The sequence below is a fragment of the Zingiber officinale genome, chromosome 6B, assembly GCF_018446385.1.
Source record: "Zingiber officinale cultivar Zhangliang chromosome 6B, Zo_v1.1, whole genome shotgun sequence".
NCBI lineage: Eukaryota > Viridiplantae > Streptophyta > Magnoliopsida > Zingiberales > Zingiberaceae > Zingiber > Zingiber officinale.
This window is the reverse complement of record NC_055996.1, coordinates 134,908,356-134,924,262: the sequence shown is the minus strand read 5'-3', so window position 1 is coordinate 134,924,262 and position 15,907 is coordinate 134,908,356. Positions and strand designations below refer to the sequence as shown.

The 15,907-nt window shown below is 42.5% G+C and overlaps 2 protein-coding genes across 2 annotated transcripts; both read left to right on the top strand.

Annotated features, from left to right (window-relative positions):
• The first annotated feature begins 4,116 nt into the window (after positions 1-4,116).
• LOC121990699 (snakin-2-like) lies at positions 4,117-4,764 on the top strand. Its single transcript, XM_042544789.1, has 2 exons — positions 4,117-4,275; positions 4,363-4,764. The coding sequence occupies exons 1-2, from the start codon at positions 4,207-4,209 to the stop codon at positions 4,624-4,626; spliced, it is 333 nt and encodes a 110-aa protein (XP_042400723.1). The 5' UTR covers positions 4,117-4,206; the 3' UTR covers positions 4,627-4,764.
• Positions 4,765-6,178: 1,414 nt separating this feature from the next.
• Positions 6,179-7,413, top strand: LOC121989688 (UPF0496 protein 4-like). The gene has a single exon (XM_042543866.1). It carries the CDS (start codon positions 6,279-6,281, stop codon positions 7,227-7,229), a length of 951 nt encoding a protein of 316 aa, XP_042399800.1. The 5' UTR covers positions 6,179-6,278; the 3' UTR covers positions 7,230-7,413.
• The last annotated feature ends 8,494 nt before the right edge of the window (positions 7,414-15,907 follow it).

The window sequence follows — 15,907 nt, the reverse complement described above, 5'->3', positions numbered from 1 at the left end:
TGCTAACTTTTTTTAGATATTTTTATTATTTCAGACTAATATATTTTGCAGGAGTCTAGAGCAAAAAATGAAGTTCCGATGAACAGTGTTCAAGACACCTCAGTTGATTAGAGGTGCCCAGACTGAAGGATTGGAGACGCCCTAGATGGATGGAGGTGCCCCTGAGGAGATAAACTTCAAGGATGAAATTTCAGCATTAGAGGTGTCATAGATTGATTAGAGACACCTCAAAGTTGATAACATTGAAGCGTTAGAGGCGCCCCTAAATAGATAAATGTTGAATACTTAGGGATTAGATCAGAGTTGATGGGCATGCCCCTGAGGCGCCTCTAAAGGGTTCAACCACAACTCATTTCACCAATTCTTCATAAGATTTCAAGCTCATTCTGCTGCGTCGTGTTCCTGCTATATTGTGTTGCGACTTTGCTATGCCCAACTGTCGCAATTAGAACGATACCAATCTCGAGCTACGATGTTCAACTAATATAAGTGTTAATAACATTTTAAGTCATTTACTAATGTTCTCACATAAGAAAGTGTAGTATGTTACACTTTCTTCATCTATATTCGAGGTTCAATTTTTAGTGGATTGTCCGTCAGATATGTTCCAAGGGAGCATGAGCTTTAGAGTAGTAGTCGTCGGGATACGAACCAAGTAACCAATTGTTTGCTGATTCTTTTATTTTTGTCTTACTTAATTTATTGTCTTCCGCTAAACACTAACTTTTGACAAGTCTTTTTAAAATGAGATTTTTTTTTAAAAATTACATGTGATTCACCCCATCTCACATGCAAATGATCCTACATTAATAACGTTCAATTCTTTGAATGCCGTTAATGTATACTTTTTATGAAAAAAATAATTTTATATATAGAGAATAAAAATGAATGAATGAATGCTGAGATTTATAAATAATGAGTGTTAATGTTAAAATAAATGTGTATGTATTAATAAAAAAAAGGTTGTAATATAATGAGTATGTGGTATGTGTTGGATCGTAGAGTTTCGCTAGGGGGGGGGGGGTGAATAGCGATTTAGAAATTTCGAAAGAGTACGCAGCGGAAAAAGAATAAATGACACAAGAAAAAGGACACCAATATTTTTACTTGGTTCGGAGCCTTTGACGACTCTTACTCCAAGGCCCGCACACAAGGGTGCTTCCGATGGGCAATCACTATCAATTCGTAAATGATTACAAAGATGAAGTACAATTAGAAAACAGTAAAGTATACCAACGAAAAGGAAACACAGAACTTTTGAAGCTTTGGTTCGTCGGAGTAACAGAGCGTAGTTGAAGTGTGAGCAGCATACAAGAGCACCGATTGATCTGTTCTAGTTGTGTTTTGAAGCTGCATCTCGAGGCTCCTTTTATAGCCTCTGCAATACTGATCCAGATCCTCGAAGATCAGGATCTGTGTTGACCCAAAGTGGATCGGTCGACCGATCCCCGGTTCGGTCGACCGATCAGATGACTTCCACCTCATTCGATCTGCTCGCTCCGCTTCGATCTGGTCAACTTCTATCCCCGGTTCGGTCGACCGATAACCACGTTCGGTCGACCGATCAGCTTCTCTAACCCAATCCACCCTTCCTGATCCAGTCGACGCTAATCCTTGGTTCTGTCGATCGATAACCACGTTCGATCGACCGATCCCTTGGTCGAACCCGGTTCATCCACTGGAGCTTTGATCTGCTGCTGCTTGGGGGTTCGGTCGACTGATCCAAACGTTCGGTCGATCGATCCCGGTCGGTTCTAACCCTACACAAAAATATTAGTCTCCTGCAAAACAGAGTTAGAACAGATTATAATTAAACAGAATATTAATTAGATTCCATCTCACCGAGACTGGAATCTAGTCAAGATCTCAACTTAGAGTTCCGAAATGGTTCTAAGTCAGGTTGGCGCCTAAGTTCCCTTCCTGGGAACGCGTCCTCACAGTCACTCCCCTCCAATGACTTACCTCCACTTACCTGCCAGACGTCCGGTCAACCCTTCGACCCGTTCGGACTTCGCGCCAGCTATCCGGTCAGCCCGTCGACCTAGCTGGACTTCGTGCCAAACGTTCGGTTAGCCCGTCGACCCTTTTGGACTTCGTGCCAGCTATCCGGTCGGCCCGTCGACCTAGCTAGACTTCGTGCCAAACGTTCGGTCAGCCCATCGACCTATTTGGACTTCGTGCCAACTATCCGGTCGATCTATCGACCTAGCCGGGCTTCATGCCAGATATCAGGTCAGCCCGTCGACCTGTCTGGACTTCTCCTGCACACTTGGCCAGAGTGTTAGATAACAATGAAACTAACTTAACCTATTTTGTCATTTATCAAAACTTAAGTTAGACTATTAGTGCTAACCGCACCAAAAGTATGTATGCGCTATGTTTTTTGAATAGATAATATATATTAACGATTAAATCGATATGGACGTTCATAGACCTTTTTCTTAATTTAAAATAACAAATTACTAAAGAGAACTTGCAAATAAATGATTAAGGAGACAAAAGGTGCTAGTGCAGGCAGCAACAGACGATCGAATCTGTATTTTGATAATACAAAAGGTTCAAAGTTAAGGTTACTTGTTATCTAACAAGTGTGAATGAGCTTGCAGGAAAGTCCTAAGTGTTTTTAGGCAAAAGTCCTAGTGGATTCTAGGCAGGTGGAAAACCTTAGGGGGAGGTAACCCTAGGTCATAGGGGATGGTAAGCCTAGGTTATAGAAAATCCTAGCTATGGTTAGACAATGAAGTCTTGGTCTTCGTGTAGGATGGAGCTGGAGGCGCCTTCCAGGTGCCTAAAGACACCTTGGATCAGGGATGGAAGGCACCTTCCAGGATCTTAAAGGCGCCTTCGAAGGGATAAAGTTCACAGAATGCGGGACTTATCGACTCCACGGATTCGGGGATAAGGATCCGAACTGAAGGCACTTTCAATGGGGTTGAAGGCGCCTTCAACGGCCCATAAAAGGACTTCATGAGTAGAGTATGATATAGAACTCATCTTCACGATCTTTCTCCTGTGCGCTGCTCTAAAGTTGATCCAACGAAGTCGTAACGCTACTCCAACAACCAGAAGCTCTCAATTTCAACACCGTTGTTGGCAATATAACTTTCAGTTGTACTGTTTTAATTATAAATCTATTGTACTTAGTTTTGTAATATTCTGGATTAATAGTGAATTGTCTAAAGTAAACACTCAATGAGTGTGAGCCTTAGAATAGGAGTCGTCAAAGGCTTCGAACCAAGTAAAAAAAAATGTTAACATTGCTTTTCCTTCTTCTATTTATTTTCCGCTGCGTTTATCTCCGATAATTTTTATGAAAAGTGTGAAAAACTCACGAGTACTATTCCTCCCCCTCTAGCACGTTTCTATCCTACAAAATGAACATAATAGAGAAATTATACTCGAAGGCTAACACAATGTATAAATTATGACAAATCGTATAATTAAGCAACATTGGAAGTCTCGATATTTCTTGCAACCGTAATAATGCATAAAATCCAAATATAAGTGTATAAAATAATATTTATGATTTATTCATAAATTCAATTCTTATGTAAATAATATATAATCATTAGTTGATGATATTAAAAAACTAATTAAAAATGATTTATGAGGTATAGAGCATCCTGTAAAGATCAATTTACAAAAGTAAACTAGAAAGAAAATTCCGACTGTAATATTATTCCTTACATAATTTTTAAAATTTAACAATTTTTATTTTTATTTTTATTAAAAAAATGAAATCAATATATTAGATGAGGCAGTGAGGCAGTCATAGTGGAAGAAAAGTTAGGTAAGATACTATAACAGAGGAGCCATGATCAGTGAGCCACTCGCCCATGTCTTCCTCGTTTCGATCATCCCATCCCACTTGATAAAGCAGGAGCTAGCCACTGATTTCCAATCCCATAATCCGACAATCAACACTTCCTGTGGGTATCCAAGTAAAAAAAACTAGCAGATAATGATCTTTGGGGAGATGAGAAAGCCACCAATCCATTCATTATAGCTGTACTCCACCATAAGCACCTCCACACAACAATGGCAGATCAAGCACCAGTGATCTAAGTAGAACCTTCGTGTCTGTGTGTGCGCGCTCCATTCAGCTGCTGTCAGTCATTCAACTGCACGTGAACTCTCCACTTTAATTCTTCTATAAATTGCACTCCTCCATCGCTGATACTCCCAATCCAGAGCACTTCTCTGTTAATGGCACCTCGTCTTCTTCTTCCTCTTCTTCTGCTCTTGTTTGTTCTTCGTCTTTCAGGGTCTGAAATGGTATTGTCTAAGCTAATCTCCTCGCCAATTTACAGAAAGTTACCAGTTTCTGAATTGACTGATGGAGCTATTTGAAGTGTTTTGCAGCTCATGGATACTGAAAACGCTGCAGGCAGATCGTCGCAGATCAGCAGGAGAGAGGAGCTAACTGGTGGTGGTGGATCAGTAGACTGCGGAGGGTTGTGCGGGCAGCGGTGCAAGCTGTCGTCGAGGCCGAGACTGTGCGGGAGAGCGTGCGGGACGTGCTGCGGCCGCTGCAACTGCGTGCCGCCGGGGACGTCCGGCAACTACGAGGCTTGTCCCTGTTACGCCAACATCACCACCCACGGTGGCCGGCGCAAGTGCCCCTGAACCTCGATCGATCGACGACATTTCAAGCGTGTCTTTGTAGTAAAATCTGTTTAAGTACATGTAAAAAGGTGCAAAAACTAAATCTGAAGAACTTTTGATTGTAAAAAACAATCCATTAACATCGACATTAAATCCTTTCACGCAGAGAACATTAAAACTATATATGTTCATCATCCTCTTCTTGTTTTCAGAAAGCCATGTGTGATAAGGATATAAAATGACCAAATTTAGCATATAATTAATTAATAGACAGCAGGCAATTGAATACCTATATACACTGAAATTGCATTTCTGTACTGCCATCAAAATTTAATGTCATTCAGCAGACCCATCAAGTTTTTTCCAAGAAGAATACAAGCAAAAGTCCAAATTCAGAATTAGCAAAACATCAACAAAGATTCAAACGTCAACTTTGGCATCTCTGTTCCTTCTTCTTCTTCTTCCTCAGTTAAAATCCTCATCGAGCAATCAGATCCTCAGTTTCTTTTTTCAGAAAAACAAAACAAGTACGAAGAAGAAGAAGGGAAAAGAAGTTGAACTTGAAAAGATTGGTCATGTTTTCCAAGGGCCTTTCTTGAACTATCAACTCCTCTAAACTTACAGAGATTAGAACAAGTGTTCACAGTTCAAGAAAGCCTGTGGAGAACATTCCCACAATCTCATGAATTCTATCTGCTTTAACTTTAATTCATCCTGAAAATGAAAATATACGGAAAAAAAAGGTGGAAGAGAAAGAACAAGCGGAGAAGGGAAAAAAAAAGCCGAACTAGCGCCGGCTTAAATAGCCGGCCTAGCGCCGGCTTAATAGCCAGCGAACCCGCCGAGAACCGTGAGTTCGTTCCCTGCACGTGCCGCAGCACTTCATTAATCTCCTCCCTACCGTGGCACGGGTGGCCGACGTGGCAACTTGGAAGAATTTAATTTGGGATTAGTGACTGAGATGTCATAATTTGACGATAAGTAGATATTGCAGTTTGTTATTAGATGTTATGGTTTAATTGAGATATCATAATCCGACGATTAAGTAGATATTGCATTTCAATTACAATACCTGCCCCCATTTTGTCGAGACGTGACCGGTCCTTCCCCACCCGGACCCACATCATTCTCCAATCATAGCGCAGAGTATATTTTATGATAATTTATTCGATATTTGCGTGCTTTGTAGGCTATGGGTGTAATTTATGAATAATTGTGATTATACTTTGTTTAGGGGATGAGACTTCCTTTATTAAAGAGTGTTTTTCTTAATGAAATGCACAAATGGTCTTTTAATAGATATCGTAGATACTAATAGCGAAATAGCGGAGGACCGTAAAAGTGTTACTCGAAACCGCACCTGCTATGGAACTGGTTGAACGCGCGAGCCCGGCCGCAGTGACGTACTACTATACCTGCACCGGTTGAAAGTTGCGTCGGGCTTCTCCATGTTCTTCTTCCGTACCGAATCAAGTTACGACGTGTGACACCTCTCGCCCAAATCGATCGAGTTCATCGGTACTCGGCGCTTAAGTCGCGACCCAAGTCGCCAGGTGCTTTCCTTTTTATATTCGCCTCTTTCTTCTCTCTTGGGATTAAGATTTGAGCCCTAAATAATTTCTGTGCTTCTTCTTCTTCTCCATCTCAAGTCTCCGATCGTCGACTTTTTCGCCATGTTATTTGTGCACAAGGACGCCTCCGCCCGCCGACGATTTCCCTTCTTCGCTTCGTCTCCGCCGAAGTCGCCTCCGGGGTCCTTAGCTCGCCCCTTCGAAGACACAGTCGCCGCCCGCCTCGCAGATCTGCTCCGCGATGCCTCCTCCCTCTCCTGGCTCGCTCGCGCCGTCCGCGTCCTCGCCCTCATCCTCGACGACGCCGCCGCCCTCCTGGCTGACTCCTCCGCTTCCTCCTCTGACCTTGCCACTCTCGCTTGCTACCTTGACTCCGGCGTCGTCCTCCTCGACATCTGCAACGCCGCCTCCGCCGAGATCGACCGCCTCCTGCGCCGCCGCCTCCACCTCCGCTTTGCCATCCACGCCATCGCCACCTCCGACGGCGGCCGCGACGCCGAGAGGCTACGGAAGGCGCGGGATTCGCTGGCGGAGTGGACCGCCTGCGCCCGTCGCTCGATCAAGCCGTCGATCGTCGGCCTTGTGCGATCCCTAGCCCCGGCCAACCCCCCAAGAGGAAAGATCTCGATCGCCCGGAGGGTGATCTACGCGGTGGAGGCGGTTTCTTCCCTGATCGCTGGCATCCTGGTCGCCGTCCTAGGCGGCAGCGAGCAGCTCACCCCCGCCAGTGTCCCTTCCGACCTGCCCTGGGCGAAAGAGTACAACGACCTTGCCGCCGCGATCTCGTGCGAGCTCGTCGGCGACAGGTTCGCCGCGGAGCTGGATGCGGCTGAGGCCGCCGTTAAGACTTTGACGGACGTGATCTCAACAGACGGTGACGGCGAGAATACAGAGACGACGTTACGGAAATACGTGGAAAGCACGGAGAAAGCCACGGGCGGATTAACGGAAGCGTTGGATGAGTTATCTAACGCCGTTAACGGGCTGTTCCGCTCGGCGCTGGGTTTGAGGAACGTGACTTCGCAAGCATTCCGTGTCGACTCCTGCAACTAATCGATCGGCAGATATGGAAAATCAAATATCAAAAATCACCCAGAAAAAAAAAAACTAGTTTTGCTATAATCATGAACTGTTATTTTCCTTTGGGTGGCCGTTATATTAGCAGATATATTTGTGCACAATTTTACATGTAAACAAATTCATATGCAATATATTCGACTCTCGGCTCACTTGTTAATCTCTAGGTATTCTATTTTTTTTTTAATTTTTTTAAGTGGGTATTATATATTCAGTTGATTAATGTCCTATAAAATTTTTTCATAGATTAGCATTCGCCGCCGTGGTCAATCAATTCAGCGAACAAATTGGAAATTAATTGGTGTCTTGGAGTGTTATGGGGGCATCCATCGGTTTTTCGTGTAATATAATAAATTGTGTTTATTGATTCTATTAAATATTTAAAAGGCACAAATATTTAAAAGGCACAAATATTTAAAAGGCACAAGAGTACGTCATCTACTCCCACTGAATTTGCCCATCGCACCATAGAGCAAGTTGTTAGGAAAGAGTTGATTACGATCAATTGATCCTCATTTTTTTCTCTTATCACCGCACGTAGATTAACAATAATAAAATAAAATAGGTACAAATTAATTTGGTGTGTGGTCCTGTCGAATAAAGGAAGTTAAAAAGCTGAGGATTCGATGACTATTGGCGGGATGAGAATTTAAATCTTATAAAATAAAGTTAAAATCGAAAAAAGTCTTTGGTGTTGGTCCTCCGACGTTCAAGACAGAATCAAAAGAGATAATGAGTATTTGAGAAAAAGATAAATTTTGTCTTTCCTCATACCTGGTGCACCCTTTTATATCTTTCTTAGTGATCATTTATTTGCTCTTATTTAATGATATTAATTATCAGAGGAAGGTTTTTTTTATCTTGAATTCTGTACATTAATGATAGAAGGAGTGTTCTTCTTTGTCTTAGCTTCTTTATATTTAATGATAGATGAAGTGTTTTCTCCCATTCTATGTAATGTCATTCCTTGTGTCGGATGGGCGATCCGAACGGCTCGCTTTCCTCCCGACCGAAATAATCCGGCTACTAGTCTGTTCATTCGTCCGACTGGCCCATGATGTCCTTTCGTCTGACTAGTCGGGTGATCCGCTCGTCTAACCGTCTGGGTGATCCGGTCGGCCTATATCTTTGCCGACCGGGTCTGGGTGATCCGCTCGGCCTATGCCTTTGCCGATTGGAATAAACAGACAGCCACCTTGGCTAAGATTCTTTCCGTAAGCTCCGGCGTTGACTGCTTTGACTTTGACCGACACCGTATCAACTGACTTGTGATAGGTGGACCCTTATTACCGCATCACACAAGCCTCCCTTCAAGTCTAGTCGAAGGAGACTATAAATCCGACTGATTGGACAAGCTGTGTCTTAGGTAACTCTGAAGCTAATCGACCCAAATGTCCGATCGGACTATAATCGGTCAATTGATCGGCCCATGGCTTATTTTTCGCGCCAATCGAGAAGAGGAGCAGCAACACTTGGTAAATTCTCTTCTCCTCGCGCAAGCGTCATTTAGGCTGACGTCATCCAAATCTCTAAAGTCCGTGCAAATCCTTGATAGTTATGGCAGAGCACGCGGCTATCCCCTTTTTAATTAAGCTCGTTAAATGCTCCCGATGACCGAATGACACGTGGCCACCACTGCCGCCGCATGCCCGATGTGACAGGTGGATATCCGCCTGTCACGTGATGTGCGTCGTTTCAAAATTAACGATTGGATCTACTTCTAGGTTTTCGTATTGCCGGATCAAACGGTTGAAGTCGATTAGCCGCGAAGTTTATAATCTGCCTTGCTTCTCTGATTTCCTCACTTGTTGTCGTCGTCTTTGTCAGTGAGCATCATAGCGTCACTGTGCCCTACGTCTTCTCCTGCAATCTTTAGCAATCTTCCTACGTCTTCTCCGGCAAACTTTTGCAATCTTCCTAGTAAGTTTCCACTTCCCATCAATCGAATATGTTCAGTGTTCGTAGTGTTGTTTCTCAATCGAACTTCTTGGTTTCCTATCGACTTTATATCTCATGGCAAGCTCCTCACAACCTCCTACCTTTGTCCCTGGGCTATGGTATACATCCCTTGAGTCCAGGTTGAACGGAGGCGATGTTGAGAGTTTAAGAGATGCTTTAGGAATTCCGCCTAACTACCAAATTGGTCTACCCTCTGCCTTTGACTATCCGAACGAATCGCCCGACTTTGTAACATTTTTTAGGGACCAATTTATTGTCGGTCTACGATTCTCGATCCACCCTTTCTTTTTACTGTTTGTAAATATTTCTGTATTTCTCTCCATCAACTAGTGTCGAACTCCTTTCAGATGCTATGCGGGGTCGTCATTCTATTCCGTCTGCATGACATTCCCTTTACTCCTTGGTTCTTCCATTATTTTTATTATCCCAAATTTTCTGAGCCGGGGGCCTTCTTATTCCAAGACTGAGTGGGCTTGGTCTTTTTCGATAAGATGTCATCCTCCAATAAACATTGGAGGGAATACTACTTTTTCGTTCGCTTTCCTGAGCGGTCGGACTTCCCGACCAGATAACAATTAGAGACGTCGAACCCTCCAGAGCTCAAGAAATACAAGAGTCGATCAGACTACCTCCACGCAGCTTCACAATTGGTCGGTTAGAAGTATCATATGTTGGCGCAACGGGCCGGCAAGAGGGGAGGGGTGAATTACCTAAAAAAGAAAATGATACTCTCCTCGATCTTTCAACTCTTTAAGTGCAACAATAATAAAATAATAAATAGAACTAAAGAAGACTCAGGGATTTGACTTGGTTACAACCTGAGTGGTTGTTAATCCAAGGCGGTTGAACAACTCACTAAGAATCTCCTTCTTTGAAGGCAGAAAAGTCTTTTACACATTGAAAGCTCTAAGAGTTGCTAAGAAGTTAGTACAAGAGTTGATTGAGTATTTCCTATCTCCAGGGGCCTTTTTATAGTTCCTGAAAATTCTATCTAAAGGCTTGAGGGCACCTCCCAAGGGGTGGAGGGCGCCTCCAAGGCTAGGCGAGTGGATAAACTTTTATCCACTCGTAAACGGTCAAGTTTGACTGGTCGAGGGCGCCTTCAATAGCCTTGAGGGCGCCTCGGACACTATGGAGGGCGCCCTCCCGCTTGAAGTGACGAAGGCGCCTTCAACACTACGTTGAGGGCGCCTTCAGCTTGCTTTACCAGCTCCTTTTGACTCCTTTTCTTCTTCCGAAGCTCCGATCGCTTGAGTGATTTCGATCAACTGAAATAGGGCTTACCCAAACCCAATTTTTGACCTTCTCCTCAAGCAGGCTTCTGCTCCGGCTTCTCGTCCCTCGAACGTCGTGTATGTTCTTCTCGTCCACCGGTGTACTCTTTCGCAGCTCTTTCGTCCTTTGGACGCACCGAGCTCGTCGGCTCCCTTCCCGTGCCATCCTTCTCGCCAACTAATTTTTAAAATTGTGTTTATTGATTCTATTAAATAATTAAAGGGCACAACAGCACGCCATCTACTCCCACTGAATTTGCCTACCGCATCTTAGAGCAAAGTTGCTAGGAAAGAGTTGATTTGGGTCAATTAATCCTATTTTTTTCTCTTACCACCGCACATAGATTAACAATAATAAAATAAAATAGGTAAGAATTGATTTGGTGTGTGATCTTGTCCGAATGAAGAAAGTTGAAAAGTCTAGGATAGGATGATTATTGATGGGATAAGGATTTCAATCTTGTAAAATAAAATTAAAATCAGGAAAGAGGTCTCTGGTGTTAGTCTTCCGACGCTCAAGTCATAATCAATAAGAGATAATGAGTATTTGAGAAAAATATATGTCAGGCCCCGGGGGAGTCTCTGCTAGAAGAAATTTCGATAGCATCTCCCTTGTACGGGTGACAATATGAAACTTTACTGTTGGAGCAATCTTGCTCAAGACATTACTCATTGTTGATGTTTGATTAAATTAGTTTAAGTTGGGCATTAATTGTGATCTAACATAAGTATTGAGTGAGCAGATATGAAGAGAAGACCAAGTATGAAGACTTGGTAAGGAAAGTTCCGGATGTGCGATCTATTGGCAAAATAGAGACTTAGTATGACAAAGCCAAAGGTAGCCCTTGAAGACAAGCGCAAGGATGAGGAGTCATGGAGACGGAAGCATCCTAAGGGCACAAGGCTGAGGGAAGGTGCTTGGAGGCATGAAGTCTAAGCTAAGGAAGTATTTCAAGTGTGTAAAATAATGTATATCTTAAACTATACGTTTACTGTAAATTTCAAAGATATAAGGTACCAGTCGACTGGTACCCACACCAGTCGACTGATACCAAGATACAGAATGAACAGAAGGTCGGCAGACAGATTGGAGTCAAGCACCAGTCGACTGGTACTAGTATCAGTCGACTGGTATATGACCGTTGATGTCGGGAAAACTATAAAAGCACCTTTTAGAGCTTGGAGAAAGAACTATTGTTCAAAACTGAAAAAGTGCTCATCAAGTGATCTTCAAGTCTACAGATATTCACTCTCTTCCTTCTGATCCTAAGCTTCATTTTGTAAAGAGGAAGAGGAAATTGTGTAAGGGTTTCTCCACCTTCAATTGTGATTCGAGAAGGAGAAGTTTTTAGTGGAGCTTGATTGTGTGGGTGTGTGCCTTGGATTAGTCACCTCAAGGAGGTGGAGACCAAGTAAACCAAAGAGTTAGCATTGTTCTCTTGTTTTCTGTTATTTTCTTTATCTCTATTTGCTTCCGCTAACAAGAGTGTAGGAAAAATCGAAGAAAGGCTATTCACCCCCCTCTAGCCAATAGCAAAGGTCCTATCATTTACTACATCATCCAAATACCTCGGCCAACACGGCCGGAACATACATATTTAAAAATAAGCAATCACCACGCAGTTTAATAGTAAAACTACACTAATGTAACGATAAAGAAAAGTCATCTAAAAAATCCTACTCAACTACACCCATAAAGCTCAAATCCGATATCCTACTCCACTACACCCATAAAATACAAATAACAACGAACTCACCTCTTCTGCCATCCAAGCGTCATGTAGCAAAACATATCCAATAAAAATCCATCTACAATAAATATAACACAATATCCAAGTGTCAAAACTAGAACAAGTCTAAAAAGTACAATAAGAAAATCAAAACATAAAAATACATTCTCGCGATCTGCAGGGGACTAGCTACTAGAACTCTCCAGACAACCTCAACCTGAAATATAATAATAACCAGGGGGTGAGTCAACTTCTCAGCAAGTAATATTGATATGCATAGTAAGAAAATAACAACTAGCACTAATCATGCGTACAGTCTCCTAATATAAGAATAATAAATGCAACTGAAATAAATAGGAGAAAACTGTACTAACCAAGACCTGATGTATAGATAATCAACCGAGAGGAATAGGAATCCTGTATGCATGTCAAACAAATGCATCCATCCAATATGCAGCATACAAGTACAGCAAACACAAGCAATAAATATATCAATGCGTATGATGTCAATGACATGTCCTGGTCACCCCTACTCTCCAGTCAGTCGTCTCACACACGATGGTGAGACCGAGTAGGTAGGGGCTATGACAACCGTGCACTCTGCCATCACTGCTCCTGATGAGTGACCGAGTGGACGGGATGTTATCGGAGTACACCTATCCTCCTACCCCAAATCATAAGTCGGGGAGCTCAATGCTCTCATCTCCCTGAGCAAGTCCAGAGGAGGGATTCCTGTCTTGCTACAATGCTGCGTCACATTACTCATGAGTAGACCAACAGAGTCCTTGACAGAACACCTGCTGCAGCACACCCTGACTGATAAGAACCACTAACCCATGAGTAGTTGTGTGTGCAGATCCATGTAACTGGCGATGTGCTCAACAATAATGGAGCCGACTATCACGCAGCATGCAATCATGCGAGATGATGCATGAAACTAAGCATGACAATATCCTGAACCTATCCATATATATAAAATGTGTACCCTAGCATCAATGGATCAAATCCGAAGATCTAAGCTACACAGGTAAGGTATGATAAAACCTAGTCTGGTATATCAAAAGGCATGGTATATCATTACCTCTATGATCATAAGAAATCTGAAGGGTATAAACATGAACGTTAAACAGGTAACAATTAAAGCATGCTCGGGTAATAGATAACTATTACTCTTTGTTAAAATCTACTATGCATATCAAATGACCATATCAAAAGATAAGTCAAGGTACCTGCCTCCAATAAAAGGATCGTATCCGTTCCAAATCCGACGTCGAGATACTTATCTCGCGTCAAAGTCCTGTGTCACTAATATAAATATATTTTATTTAGCTACAATTCTTATAAACAGCTAAATAAAATCTCTAACACTAAATTAGGATAAAACCCTAATCATATTACCATCAACCTAACTAATTTAAGATAACCAGCTCAAGTCCAATATAACCTCTTAACTTAACCCTAAAAAAAAATTGAAATGAAGAGAACAACCAGTATAGCCACAACGTATCCCTAGCACTCACCAAGCTTAATGGTAGTTGTTGTGGCTTGCAACCGGAGGGGTTCGTAGCCCAAAAGATGATGGCCGAAGTTGTAGACCTGTTGTCTTCCAAATCAAACGCCCTAATCAAACTACACATGATCGTCTAACTACAAAACATATCAAATTTCTACCCCTTACCTCAATTCACAACCGTGCTTTGTGCTGGAATTCAAGGTTTGCTGTTGGAATACTTCACGGCAGAGCCTTCCTCTCTCTCACAGCCGTGATCACTGTTCCACCGAAACCCTACACCTGCTGGACCAGATCAGAAGGGGGAAAATCAAGAGTGCAACCAAGTGTTCCAAGTACAACCAACTCACCTTGTTGGTTCGACAGTAAGGAACTGGGGCACGGAAGAGGGCAGGGGGGAGGTGGAACCCTGGCGATAAAGTGGCGATCGGCGCTAGGGTTCCTGTGGTCGGTGATCGGTGTCAGTGCGCAGATCCAAAGAGGGGAAGGGCGGCGACGCTAAGGCAGAGGGATCGACGTCGGTTGTGGTGGCCGGTGGCTATACAGAGGGAAGAAGGAAGTCGCGGGTCGGCTGAGGTTAGGGCTCACGGAAGAGGGGGAAGAGGAGAAGGAAGGGGATCGGCGAGGGAGAGGGCGAGAAGAGGAAGCGAGACCCTTGGCCGTGGGGTCTTGAACGCGAGGGAGAGGAAACCGTTGGGTGGCGGTTTGGGGACGACGTCGGGCGCGTGGGTTCGGCGGAGGAGAAAGGAAATGAAGGGGAGAAAAAAAAAAAGAAAAAGAAAAGAATAAAAGAAAAGGAAATATTTAAAAAAAATCAAACATTTCCTCGCTAAAACGGGATAGTCCAAACAGACTTTCCCGAGACTCAGTTTTTATCCCCCGTAAACTCATCATACGAGCTCCGAAAAATTTCCGAAAAATTTCTAAAAATTCTGAAAAATTCTCTTATGATTATTCGTCATTTTTTCGGTATTTTACAATATAAATCTTGCCTTTCCTCATATTTAGTACTCTTTTATATCTTTCTTAGTAATTATTTATCTGCCCTTATTTAATGATATTAATTATTAGAGGAAGGCTTTTTGTCTTGACTTCCGTGCATTAATGATAGATGGAGTGTTCTTTTTTATCTTGGCTTCTTTATATTTAATGATAGATGGAGTGTTCTATCCCCTCCTGTGTAATGTTATTCCTTGCACCAGACGGGTGGTTCGAGCGGCTCGCTTTCCTGTCGATCGAAACAATCAGACTACTAGTCTGTTCATTCATCCGACCGGCCCATGATGTCCTTTTGTCTCACCAACCGAGTGATCTGCTCATCCGATCGTCTGGGCGATCCGCTCAGCGTATATCTTTGTCGACCGAGTCCGGGTGATATGCTTGACCTATGCCTTTGCCGACCGAGATAAACATACAACCACCTTAGCTGAGGTTCTTTCCGTAAACCCCGACATTAATCGTCTTGACTTTGATTGACACCGTATCAAGTGACACGTGACAGGTGAATCCTTATCACCACATCAATGGGTAAGTGTTCTCTTAAAAGGAATTTAAAATTGAAAAGAAAAATAAAAAGCAAATTTATAAAAAAATTAATGATAAATATTTACCTTCTCTTTTGTGTATTTTTTTTAAAAGTGTTGGCAAATATGGGATCGAAAAAAATTATCAAGTAAAACGGCCGATTGGGTTCGTGTATTAAACTTTTAATTTGTTATAGCATCTCTATTTTAGGTGGGCCGTAATTTTAATTTGTTATAGCATCTCTATTTTAGGTGGGCCGTCCGAGAAATAAATAGATATCTACACCATGGACAATATTATAAAAATCAATACTGAATATATTTACAGGTTCCCATAGGAATGAAATATTTTGGATTGGTACCAATCGAAATGCAAGCCTATTAACGAAAACAACAATTGGTGTTATAGAAAAGCGGTCGTTAATTGGAAAATCTTGACCAGTGCGAAAGATCATTGTTGAAATAACTGAATTAGTAGATATTCAAGCCATGGAAACTTAATTAAATATTTAAATTCATAATGGTCTCCATGTAATCTTTCCCATTCTTTGTATTTTGATTGTATGGTTAGGCGGTGAGACTCCGGAGGATCGGCTTCATTGTGGTGAGGGAACAATCTGGACCATCAGTTAAGGCCTTAATAAATGATCGCCTAGTG